Below are 11,767 nucleotides of genomic sequence, written 5' to 3' on the forward strand. Positions count from 1 at the left end.
CCCACTTTTTAGCCCTGCCCCTCCAAATCCTTAGAGGTCTGGGACCCTCCCACCCCCAACCTCCCATCTCCACCCCTTGCAATATCTGAGTCCCTTAGGAGCCCCCAATTGTCATTGAAGCCCTGCTTCCTCAGGCCCCTTACTCCTATTTCCCTGCTGCCCCACTTTCACTTCTGAGTCCCCCTCCCCGATCGTCAGAGGTCTGGGAACCACCATCCTCCTACCCCTGCAATATCTAGGAACCTTAGGAGCCCCTCCCATTCTATCTATTCCCCCCCCCAGCCCTATCTCTCTGCTGCCCTCCCCCCCTTTCATCCCTGCATCCCCCCCAATCCTCAGAGGTCTAGGAACACCCGCCCCATCCTCCCTTCTTCCACCCCCTTGCAATATCTGGGACCCTTTGGAGCCCCCCCATTCTCCTTGAAGTCTATCTCGAGCCCCCCACCCCTATCTCCTTGCTGCCCCACTTTAACCCCTGCCCCCTCAATCCTCAGAGGTCTGGGACACCCCCCACCTGCAATATCTGGGAGCCCCTCCCATTCTATCTGTCCTTCTCCCCCTACCTCCCTGCTGCTCCCCCCCTTTCACCCCTGCACCCCCCCCAATCCTCAGAGGTCTGGGACGCCCCCTCCCAACCTCCCTTCTCCCCCCCTTGCAATATCTTGGTCTCTTAGGAGCCCCCCCTTCTCATTGAAGCCCCCCCTCTTTGTGCCCTTGCCCCCCTCCTCTCCCCCGCCTTATTCTTGGGCCTGAGAGCCTTAAATGCCCTTTTAGCCCCCCCCCTCGGCCACCTGGGACCCTCGTCGCCTCCCCAGATACCTGGTTCCCTTAACCCTCCCCTGCTCTCTCAGGCCCCCGAGCCCCCGGCTGCCTCTCTGGCCCCACTGCCTCAAATGTGGGCTGGGGGCGGGCAGAAGACGCCTCCCTCCCCACAAATCCGGGCCAGCCGCAAGCGCGCGACCTCCCAGCTGCGCCCAGCTGCGCCAAGTGCCTTAGCCCCGCCCACTTCCCCAGCCTCACCGGGTCGGCGTGCCGGAAGTGACGTAGCGCCGCCGCCACACTCCGCCCCTTTCAGCCTCCAAAGGGCGTAGAGCGCGTCTCTGAGTGGCCTGACTAGAGCGGCGGCGCTTTTTTTTTTCCCTGTCCGCCATCTTAACGACGGGCATTTGTGCGCGTTTAAGTCATGGAAAAGGGGAGGGGGTGAGGAAAGGATGATCCACAAGACGGAAGTGCCTCGGGGCTCCAGGTTCCGCTGGGTTCTTGCCCTCTGCTTCCGAGTGCAACTTTTCTCTGGGGTCCTTCGTTCCGCTTCATCCGTTTTCCCCCCATTTAAATAGTCCTACGTTCCTGCTTTTTAAGATAAAAAAAGAATAAAAATGTACTCTGTAGATGCAAGAGCTCTGCATTGAATAAATGACCAGCAGCCTGGCCTCCAGCAGTGAAATGCTTAGAATCGAGGCGAGCCAGTGTTTTAATATAAGCTGTGTGGGCGGCAACTCCCACAATTCCCCAGCAGCTAGCAATGAGACATGGTGGCCTGGGGGATTCTGGGAATTGTGCTCCACACGACTTAAAAATCGCCGAAGTCGAGATGCAGCAAAAACCAAAGCGTCCTTTAATATTTAGAAATTGTGGCGTAAAATATTTATGGGACCGAAGAGTCAAAATGAAGCCTAGCCAGTTTTTTTATGCACTTTTTTTTTAAAAAAAGGGCAAGAGGCAAATGTAGCCACAGAGGGAAGGAAGGCAGAAAGCAAGCAAGCAAGCAAGCAAGCAAGCAAGCAAGCAAGCAAGCAAGCAAGCAAGCAAGCAAGCAAGAAAGAAAGAAAGAAAGAAAGAAAGAAAGAGGAGGGAAGGCACTGAAGAAGGGAGAAGAAAGGAGAAGGGGAAGGGGAAGGAAGAGAGCAAAAGCAAGGAAGGGAAAGAAGGAAAAAAGGAGAAAAGGCAGAGGAGGGAAGGGAGAAGAGGAAAGGGAAAGGGAGGGAGGGAGGGAGGAAAGAAGGAAAGGGAAGAAAAAAGAATGGGATGGGAAGAAAAGGAAAAGGGGAAGGGAGAGAAAGAAAGGAGGGAAGGAAGGGAAAGAACGAAAGGGGAGGAGGGAAGGAAGAAGAAGGAAGAGAAAGAAAAGTAGGAAGGGAAGTGAGAAAAAAAGGGAGGGAGGAGAGGGAGGGGGCAGAGAAAAAAGAAGGGAAAATAAAATAAAATAAAAAAAGAAAAAGGGAAAAAGGAAGGATGGGAAGAAAAGAAGGAGAGGAGGGGAAGGAGGGCAGGGAGAAAGGGAGAAGAGGTAGGAAGAGGAAAGGGGAGAAGAGAGGAAAAAAGGAAAGGGAGGTGGGAAGGGAAGGAAGGGAAGAAAAAGAATCAGATGGGAAGAGATAGGAAGGAAGGAAGAGAAAGAAGGAAAGGGAGGAGGAAAGGGGAAGGAAAGAAGGAAGGAAAAAGGAGAAAAAGAGGGAGAGGAAGGAAGGGGAGGGAGGGAAAGTAGAAGAGGATGGGAGGAAGCAGGGGGAGAAAAGTGAAAAAAAGGAAGGAAGGAGACAGGAGAGGCAGAGAGAAAAAGAAGGGAAAGTAAAATAAAAGAAGAAAAATCGAAAAAGAAAAAGGAAGGAAGGAGGCGGGAGGAAAAAAAGAAAGGGGAAAATAAAATAAAAGGAGGAGAAAAAAGAAGAGATGCAAACTCCCCCCTCCCCCTTTTCCATCAATCCTGGGGAAATAGGACGGGGGGGTTGACGAGCCCCCCAAAAGGGAGGAGCCTCCCCCCGCCTCTCCGCCCCCTCCCTCTGACGTGGCGGCTCCCGATTGGCCCCCGCCGGTGGCAGTTCTTTATCGCCTTGGCGACTCCGGCTGGCTGGCGGCTGGCGGTAAACAGGAGGAAGGGAGCAAGAGAAGGCGGCTCTCGGTCCGCAGGTGAGCGCATCGGGGCAGCCCCGGGGAGAGGGCCGGGGCGAGTAATTTAAGAGAGGAGGAGCCGGATTTAATGCTGGGTGGGTGGGCTGCAACCCCCCTCCCCAATCTGGGCGGGGGGGAAAAAGAAAACCTGGGGAGGGGGACACATTTGCATCCCCCCTCCCCAATCTGGGCAGGGGGCGAGGAAAATCTGGGGAGGGGGACACATAACAGTTTTGCATCCCCAATCTGGGCAGGGGGCGAGGAAAATCTGGGGAGGGGGACACATAGGAGCTTTGCATCCCCCCTCCCCAAACTGGGCAGGGGGGGAGGAAAATCTGGGGAGGGGGAAACGCACACTGCTTTGCATCCCCTAGAATGCAAAAACTGGGTGGGAGGGGTCTGGATGGGGAGGGGGGGCTTTGCAGGTGGCAATGGACCCCCTCTCTTCTTTGCAATTTGGAAAATGGGGGTGGGTGGGCAGGAAGGGAAAGCGGCGAGCGTATGGGCTGGGGGGCAGTTGGGGATTTGCAAAAAAAGGGGGGGAAGGGGAATGGGCTTGCTTCTGCAATCTTGCAGCACTATCTCTGGGGGGGATTAAGCTGCGGTGGATGGAGGAGGGGTTGCCCAGCTCTGCAGAGGAGAGGAGAGGGTGGGGGGGAGGCTTCCCCCCCAGGGAAGGGGTGGGATGTGCTTGCGGAACTCCCTGCCACTGGATTAAAAAAGAATTGCAGGGAACTGAGCAGAGGGGGCAAAGGAGGCAAGGGAAGGAATCCGGGTGTCAGCCAAGGTGTTGGTAGGGGGCTTTGCCCAGAGCCTCTTGGTAGCCAAAGGCTTTTTAAATTTTATTTATTTTGCAAGTTGTTTGTTGAAGTGAGTAATAATATATATAATTGTTTACATGTAAATATTTGGAATACAGTGTAACTGTCCTTGCCATAAAACAAAGGTAAAAACAAAATAACATAGATAGATAGATGATAGATAGATAGATAGATAGATAGATAGATAATTGATAGGTAGATAAACAGACAGATGATATAGATGATAGATGAGTCATTTCAGATCCATCTCTCTTGATGGCAGCCTGATTACTTTGGGTTTCCTACAGCTAGGAGTGGCAAGGGAGGGTTTCTGAGTTTCGTGAGCTGACCCGTCTCGTGAGTCAGAATTGTGAAGTTTTGAAGCTGGACAATGCTTCCTGGTGTGTAACTTACCCCTTTCGGTTGAAATCCTAGCTTTGTTCACCAGGAAGTTGGTTTCACACAAGTTAGGGATTCTACTGTATTAGTGTAGTATGAATGCAACATCGGGGGCCTTCAGTTCAATTGTATAGAATGGGAAAGATGTGTGTTTGTGTGTTTTATTTTGATAAGTTACTAGCCGATAACACGGTGGTGCCCCGGTATTTTTTTATAGGGGGGGGGGGGAATATCCAGACCAAACGTAATTTCTAATGTTTTTCCCCCTTACCAGAGGGAGCCCCCTTGTGGCGTACTGTGAAGCCGTTACCATGGCAACTCCACTGCGCTGTACAGTAGAAGCCATTTGAAGGCACAACAGGCTGTATCTTAACAGAACGCACACCCCGAGGGGTGTTAGGGTTGTCTTAACCGCCACAGTATTTGTCTCCAGAGAGTAAATCCTCTGTGTACCAAGTTTGGTTGAAATTGCTCAACGGTGGAATCTAGTTGGCTTTTGATCGCTGGAGGCAGTTTGGATAGTGAGATGGTGGCGTAATAGATATATTTAATTAATTTATTATACACGTACATATGTAAATATAAAATATACAATTCTCTCCTTTTCCTTCCTCCCTTCCCCCTCCCTTTTTTTCTCCTCTTCCTCCACTTCCTCCCTTCCTTCTCCAATTTTCCTTCCTTCTCTCCCCGTTCCCTTTCTTCTTTCCCCCCTCCCTATTTCTATCCTTTCCTTCTTCTTTCCTTTCCTCACTATTTCTCCTCTTTTCTTTCCTCCTCCAATTTTCCTCCCTCCCTCCTCCCCTTCCCATCTAATTCACTTTCCTTTCCCCCCCTCCCTATTCCTCTCCTTTTCCTTCCTTCCCTTCCCTTCTCCAATTTTCCTTCCCTCCCTTCTTCTTTCCTTCCCTCGCTCTCTTCCCCGCACAGGCAGTCTACTGCCGCTTAGCCTTCTGGGAAACACGGGGTCGAGAGGCAGGGGCGATGCCAGCCCCCTGACCATGTTCCAGATTTCCGAATTACAAGATGAAACTTTCTCCACGAATGAAAAGGATCCCACGGATTTGAAGCCAAGCATCGGGACGGCCAAGGATCTTAACAGCCCCTCCCATGAGAACCCAGGTGAGAGGAAACGTTGGAGGCCTTCTTCCCAGCTTACTATTTCCCCAATTCCGCCGCTAAGCCATGCGGTCATTAAGCAAGCCAGCATGTCACCTCCCCACTCCATTTTACAATGGTTTTTTTTGCAACTTTGAACGGTTTGCTGAATGAACAGCCAGAAGTCGAGAGCTGCCGACTGTGCGTGATTTGGGCTTTAATTTTTAAAGGGAAAGGTTCCCCTTGCACATGTGTGCTCATTGTTCCCGACTCTAGGGGGCGGTTCTCATCTCCGTTTCAAAGCCAAAGAGCCAGTGCTGTCCGAAGACATCTCCGTGGTCATGTGGCCGGCATGACTCAACGCCCAAGGCCCAGGGAAAGCTGTTCCCTTCCCACCAAAGGTGGTTCCTATTTTTCTACTCGCATTTTTTACCTGCTTTCGAACTGCCAGGTTGGCAGAAGCTGGGACAAGTCACGGGAGCTCACTCCGTTACGCAGTGCTAGCGATTCGAACCGCCAAACTGCCAACCTTTCTGATCGACAAGCTCAGCCTCTTAGCCACTGAACCACCGCATCCTTGCTTTAATTTTAGCTCGGGCTAATTTTAAGGTTGCTGGACAGGAATTGGGCTGCCTTCCTTATAAGAAGGCGTGATAACTTAACAACCGCCTTGCTTAGCAACGGAACTACTGACCTCCGTTGCGGTCGTTAAGTCGAGGACCTCTCTCTGGATATGTTGTACTTTCTTTTGGGGACGCTGAGCTTGTCGATCAGAAAGGTCGGAGGTTGGGCGGTTCGAATCCCCAGCGCCACTTAACGGAGTGAGCTCCCGTGACTTGTCCCACCTTCTGCCAACTGAGCAGTTCAAACGCACATGAAAAATGCGAGTAGAAAAATAGGAACCACCTTTGGTGGGAAGGGAACTGTGTCCCGTGCGCTTTCGGCGTTGAGTCATGCCGGCCACATGACCACGGAGACGTCTTCGGACAGCGCTGGCTCTTTGGCTTTGAAACGGAGATGAGCACCGCCCCCTAGTGTCAGGAACGACTGTCACATATGTGTGAGGGGAACTTTTACCTTTACTTCCTTTAACTTGAGATTTCTTGCTCTCTAGAACTGAGACGCCGCATTGGGTCTGATCAACTCGATTCGGAGACCTCCGATGAGCTGGGAACATTCCGGGCACGCTCCCGCTCCGCCCCTCCCATCTTGTGGGCCGCGCAGCGATACGGCCGAGAATTACGCAGGATGAGCGATGAATTTCACGGCGCCCTCCAGGTAAGGCTGGTCCAGTGCGGGGGGGGGGGATGCAAAACGCCAAGCAATCCTTACCTTTACGGAAGCCTCCCAAATGAGCCTTACTAAGGGTGTAACCTACAGGCAAGTCCTCGACTTACAACAGTGGAGCCCCAAATTCCTGCCGCTAAGGGAAACATTGGTGAATTTTGCCCCGTTTTACGACTTTTCTCACCGTCGTTAATTGAATCATCTTGCTACCCCATGGCTTGTTCAAAGGGGAAGTCATGTGACCCCGGGACACTGCAACCGTTGTAAGTATGAGTCAGTTGCAAAGCGGCTGATTTTTTTTTTACCACGGACACGCCGCAACGGTGATGAATGATCCCAAGTCACGGTGTCAGTGCCGTTGTAACTTCAGACGGTCACTAATTGAACTGTTGTAAGTCAAGGACTTCCTGTACTCCAATTGTAATTCTAATTGTAACTCTGAATTCTAATCGGAATCCTAATTCAAGCCTTTGCTTGGTTTAACGCATCTCAAAAAGAGGGAAACGGCCACCGATGGTCCTTCGTCCCGCTTTGTCCAAAATAAAAAAAAAATGGTTCAAGAGGAAGGCGCCAAGCACAATTGGCAAAACTCTTGACGTTTTACCGATCGGTAGAGCGTAGTGATGGTGAACCTTCTTTTTTTCCAGAATCTTCCACGCCCGAAAAGCGCCGGGACCTGTTCCCGCATGGATCACCCTCCCAGCTGGAAGGACACTCTGCGGTCATGGTGGCGCCGAAGTTGCCCGGAAAATGGACCTTCCGGTTCTTAACCGGGCTTTGCTGCTACCTGTTGCGGGGATGGGGGTGGGGGGGTGGGACGGGGAGGAGAAACTTGGTGGGGTTTCAACCGTATGCTTTTTCCTCCGCGGTATCTCAAAAATCATTCCGGGGACCGAGTTCGTTCCCTGACATTTCCACTCCTTACGCCACCTAAAAAGATGTTTATTCCGGATCTGACATTACGGCACTGTCTAGATTTTGACCCTCTGCCCATTTAACCCTTGATTAAATCCGGGGGTGTTTCCCCTTCCCCAATATCCAACACCCCTAATTTTCCAGGCTCCCCATCTTCTCCCAGAAAATCAAGTCGAATGCCCGTTTTTTAACAAAGCAAATCAAAGAACAAAAAAAAAAACCAGCCCTGGATTTTCTTCTCGCCTTCACTCTCTGTATTGTTGCTGTTTATTTGTCTTTAATTCCTAAAAAGGGGGGGGGGGGAATTGTATATAAAGGTTGTTTTTTCTGGCTTCTTATTGCCCTCGTACCTGTTTCTTCACCCCGCAACCTCGCGGCTGAGTGGGAGGCGCGGATCTCCCCCTCCCCCCCCCCCAAACGAGCGATTAAAATAGCCTGACATTCCTGGCTAATTTAGGGTTGAGTCAGCCCTAAGTGACTCAGTTGGGGTAAGGCGCTAAACCAACAATTAGCAACCGGTGTTGGCACCTCGCAAAGACGACAAGCGTCGAAATAGGATAATCGACTTCACGAAGGGAATGACCTTCTCGAGGGTTGGAAGGATCCCGGTTTCAGCTGGAGGAATCTGCGCCTGATGTGGCCCGCCAGTAGAGCTGGCAGCCGTTTCGGACAGTGAGGAGGGTTGGGGAGGAACCTGGGCCAGTCCTGGAGTCTGGGGAAGGCTCTGTGTCGGAGGCAGAGAGGGGGCCAGGGCCGCCTGACAGTTATCAGCTGCCTTCGGAGTCAGGCATCAGTGAGGCAGAAGAACAGCTGGAGCCTGTTCCCAGTGTGCGCATGCGCAGAGCTGCCAGACGACGGGAAGAGCTAAAGAACAGGGGTCGACTTGGGAGTAAAGCCACAGGTGGATGGTGAATGGCCCCTCCCAGAGGAAATAAAAGAGGAGCGAAAGGGGAGTGGAGTTTGCAGGAGGCCATTAGTTCGCTTCATTGGTTCGTGACTCTCCGAGACTCCTGGCCAAGTTCTGCAGATATCGGCTTGGCAGCTCTCCAAGCCAGAGAAGGTCTGTGACCGTAAATCCTCCCTTGAAAGACTTTGCTGGATGGGAATGAGCAGAGTTCACAGTCAATAAAAGGGGTTTTTATCGGGACTAGGAGTTTGCTTCATGCCCTCAGGAAGCCTCGGTCAGAACATTGCCTGCTCTTACACCACGCTAGTGGGGTCCCAGCAATACCGTTTCCCGCAATCCAGGCATCGTAGCTCTTCCATGTCGGCTTGGCGCAAGTCCCACGACCACAGCTGGCCATTTTCAGCCACGCGGCCTGGAGACGCCGACTTGGGAATCACACTGACACCTTGGTGCAGAGCCCAACGGAGCAATACCTGGGCGGGTGTGCGACCGTGCCTCTGGGCGATGGCCCGTACTACGGCATGCTCTACCAACGGACCGGTCCCCAGGGAGGAATAAGCTTGCAAATGGATGCCGTTTTGGGTGCAGAATTCCAGCAGCTCCGTCTGCCTGAGTTCGGGGTGGAATTCCACCTGCAGGACGGCGGGCGTCACCCTGCAGTTGGCCAGCAGTTCCTGAAGGTGCCGGACGGTGTAGTTGGAAACGCCGATCGCTCGGAGCTTCCCGTCGTCGTGCAGCCTCTCCAAGGCGCGCCAACTCCGCAGCCGACGTTCCGGGTTGCCAGCGTCGTCCTTAGGCCGGCCTTGAGTCCCTGGCCAATGGATCAGGTAGAGGTCCAGGTAACCGCAATCTAGGTCTTGCAAGGTGCGAAGGCATGCCGCGTAGGCAGCTTCCTCTCCGTGGTCTTTCGGGCTCAGCTTGCTGGTTAGAAACACGTCCTCGCGGGCGAGACCGTGGCGAGGTAGCAAATCCTTAAGGGCTCCTCCGAGCGCAGCTTCATTGCCGTAGACGGCGGCCGTGTCCACCAAGCGGTAGCCATTCTCCAGAGCTGCATCCAGGCTGGCACGCACGGCCTCGTCCCCCTTAAGGCGGTAGGTGCCAAGGCCCAGAAGTGGCATGGGGGCGCCGGTGTTTAACCACACGGTCCGGTCTGGGACCCTAAAAGGAGCAGAATTGGATATAGCAATAACCCTTAGACTTATATCCCTCTCTAAGCGGCTTACAGAGTCAGCCTCTTGCCCCAACAATCTGGCTCCTTATTTTACCCACCTTGGAGGGACAGAAGGCTGAGTCAATCTTGAGCTGGTCAGGATTGAACTGCTTGCAGTGGGCAGAGTTTAGCCTTCAATATTGCATTCTAACCAGTGGGGAGAGAGGGAGGGAGGGAGGGAGGGAGGGAGGAAGGAAGGAAGGAAGGAAGGAAGGAAGGAAGGAAGGAAGGAAGGAAGGAAGGAAGGAAGGAAGGAAGGAAGGAGAGCTGGTCGGGATTGAACTCCTGGCTGTGGGCAGAGTCAATTTGCAATGCTGCATTCTAATCACTGGGAAGGAAGGAAGGGCAATAGCACTTATATACTGCTTTACAGTTCTTTCACAGCCTTCTCTAAGCGGTTTACAGAATCAGCCTCTTGGCACCCCACAATCTGGGTCCTCATTTTACCCACCTCGGAAGGACGGAAGCTGAGTCGCTAATGTAGAATGGATGCTGGGGTTCTCTTTGCCACCGGGGCAAAGCGAGGTCGTAAAATGGGAGCCCCGATCACCTAACCACCGTCTTGCTCAGCCACGGAATTTTGAGCGTGGTTGTAAGTTGAGGTGTAAATGGGATCTCCTGGTGGTGCCCCATCCAAGCAGGGGCCAGGTTTTTGCAGAACTGGACTCCGGGACAGGAGGGAGGGCGAAGCCAAATCTCAACGTCACTTTGGCTTTGATGGGTTGAGGGGCTGGGGAGGAGCCCCCAACCACCAGCCCCTCATTCCAATAGGAGAGCAAGTGGTACGCCCTCTAGGGGCTCCTTTGTGCCACTGCACCCTTCAGGTTGAAAAGTCGCCCTCTAGCGGTTGGTCTTTGCTACTGCATCCCTCCCAGCAGCCTCTTTTCAAAGAGAAAAAGGTGCAAGCTTTTTTTTGGGGGGGGGGAGGCTGCAGGGGGCTTCCTCAGACGACCCTCACCATAAAAGCAAAGGGGGAGGGGGCGTTGCACGGGGCCGCCAAAGGTCCTGCTTTGCGACCCCCAAATGCGGGGGGGGGGAAAGCCTCGCATTAGGCAAGAGACGGAGGCCACGTTCCAAAGTCCCCCTTTGGGGGCGCCCTTTTGCATCTCGGGGGACCCCCACTTTAAGGTAGTTTGCACGTGGATTTCCCTGTCTTTAGCATGCAATCCTAAACATGGTTTGGCTAGCAAGCCTGGTTTAAGCCAGCTTTAAACCCCAATCGGGCCTTGGTGGGTTGTTGTTTTTTGCAGACTTGCTAGCCTGCCTCTCCCCCCACTCCTCTATTTTGCAAAAGGGGGCGAGAAGACCCTCCCCCGCGCCCTCTCCCCCGGCTTACCAAGACTCAGGAAGGGCAGGCTCTGTTGGCTGCATGGTCGATCAACAAGGAGAGGAGGCGGGAGCAGAGGCCGGGTGACAGGCGGGGCTGCCGCCCAATCGGGACTAGAAGAAGAGAAGGAGAACCCGGGAAAATGAATTTAAAGAGAGAGAGAGAGAGAGAGAGAGAAGAAAGAAAGGAAAAGAGAAAGAGTGCAGGAGAGAAAAAGGAGAAAGAGATTGTGTGTGACAGAGAAAGAAAGAAAGAAAGAAAGAAAGAAAGAAAGAAAGAAAGAAAGAAAGAAAGAAAGAAAGAAAGAAAGAAAGAAAAAGAAATAAAAGAGAAAGTGTGTGACAGAGAAAGAAAGAGAAAAGAAGGAAGACAGAAAAAGAAAGAGAGCATGAGAGAAAGAGGAGAGAACGTGTGACAAGAGAAAGAAAGAAAGAAAAAAGAAAGAAGGAAGAAAAAAGAAAAGAGTGCATGGGAGAAAGAGAAAGAAAGAAAGCATGTGGCAGAGAAAGAAAGAGAGAGAAAGAGAAAAAAAGGGCATGAGAGAGAAAGAGGAGAAAGAGAGAAAGAGCGTGTGACAGAAAGAAAGAGAGAGAGAGGAAGAGAGTGTGACAGAGAAAGAAAGCTTAATTTCTCAGGTGGACTGAAAACTCGAGTTCCCATCGTTCCCAGCCAGCCCCGGGTGGGGCAACATGAGCTTTGTAGTCAAGACAAAGCCGAGACAAACACACCCACCTCCGAATCAAGCCAGCCGGATTGTGGCTGCTGCCTTCAACTCGGGTGTCATCTATTTGCACCTGCAAATATATTAAATTCTACACCGGGGTGTTGTCAAATCTGACCACGAGTCTGATTGACACCTGCCAATTTATTACATATATAGGCAGTCCTCGACTTAACCACCACAATTGACTCTGAAATTTCTGTTGCTAAGTGAGGCA

The 11,767-nt window shown here is 52.3% G+C and overlaps 3 protein-coding genes across 4 annotated transcripts in view; 1 reads left to right on the forward strand and 2 right to left on the reverse strand.

Annotated features, from left to right (window-relative positions):
* Positions 1-1,036, reverse strand: part of GPR137 (G protein-coupled receptor 137) — a 12,143-nt gene extending 11,107 nt beyond the window's left edge. Inside the window, exon 1 of one of the 2 annotated variants that reach the window (XM_081971848.1) lies at positions 1,021-1,036. The gene's annotated coding sequence lies outside the window, so the exon portion shown is untranslated. Of the gene's footprint in view, positions 1-819; positions 976-1,020 lie in introns of those variants that run through there. The other variant, XM_081971846.1, reaches the window with a different exon arrangement.
* A 1,692-nt stretch (positions 1,037-2,728) lies between these two features.
* On the forward strand, positions 2,729-7,718 carry BAD (BCL2 associated agonist of cell death). The gene is made up of 4 exons (XM_081971845.1): positions 2,729-2,907; positions 5,016-5,207; positions 6,298-6,461; positions 7,118-7,718. The coding sequence occupies exons 2-4, from the start codon at positions 5,087-5,089 to the stop codon at positions 7,238-7,240; spliced, it is 408 nt and encodes a 135-aa protein (XP_081827971.1). The 5' UTR covers positions 2,729-2,907; positions 5,016-5,086; the 3' UTR covers positions 7,241-7,718.
* On the reverse strand, positions 7,491-11,065 carry LOC309382341 (glyoxal reductase-like). The gene is made up of 2 exons (XM_081971844.1): positions 10,839-11,065; positions 7,491-9,450 (listed from the first exon to the last, which is right to left on the reverse strand). Exons 1-2 carry the CDS (start codon positions 10,871-10,873, stop codon positions 8,586-8,588), a joined length of 900 nt encoding a protein of 299 aa, XP_081827970.1. The 5' UTR covers positions 10,874-11,065; the 3' UTR covers positions 7,491-8,585.
* Between the last annotated feature and the right edge of the window lie 702 nt (positions 11,066-11,767).

The sequence above is a fragment of the Natrix helvetica genome, assembly GCF_964273705.1.
Source record: "Natrix helvetica genome assembly, contig: HAP1_SCAFFOLD_232, whole genome shotgun sequence".
NCBI classification, from domain to species: domain Eukaryota; kingdom Metazoa; phylum Chordata; class Lepidosauria; order Squamata; family Natricidae; genus Natrix; species Natrix helvetica.

What these genes read in the sequence shown, in the direction of transcription:
- BAD (XM_081971845.1), top strand. Translation starts at nt 5,087, where the DNA reads ATGTTCCAGATTTCCGAATTACAAGATGAAACTTTCTCCACGAATGAA. An exon ending in CCCCTCCCATGAGAACCCAG is followed by an intron (nt 5,208 to 6,297) that starts GTGAGAGGAAAC and finishes CTTGCTCTCTAG; the next exon opens with AACTGAGACGCCGCATTGGG. An exon ending in AATTTCACGGCGCCCTCCAG is followed by an intron (nt 6,462 to 7,117) that starts GTAAGGCTGGTC and finishes CTTTTTTTCCAG; the next exon opens with AATCTTCCACGCCCGAAAAG.
- LOC309382341 (XM_081971844.1), bottom strand. Translation starts at nt 10,873, where the DNA reads ATGCAGCCAACAGAGCCTGCCCTTCCTGAGTCTTG. An exon ending in CCTGCCCTTCCTGAGTCTTG is followed by an intron (nt 9,451 to 10,838) that starts GTAAGCCGGGGG and finishes TGCTCCTTTTAG; the next exon opens with GGTCCCAGACCGGACCGTGT.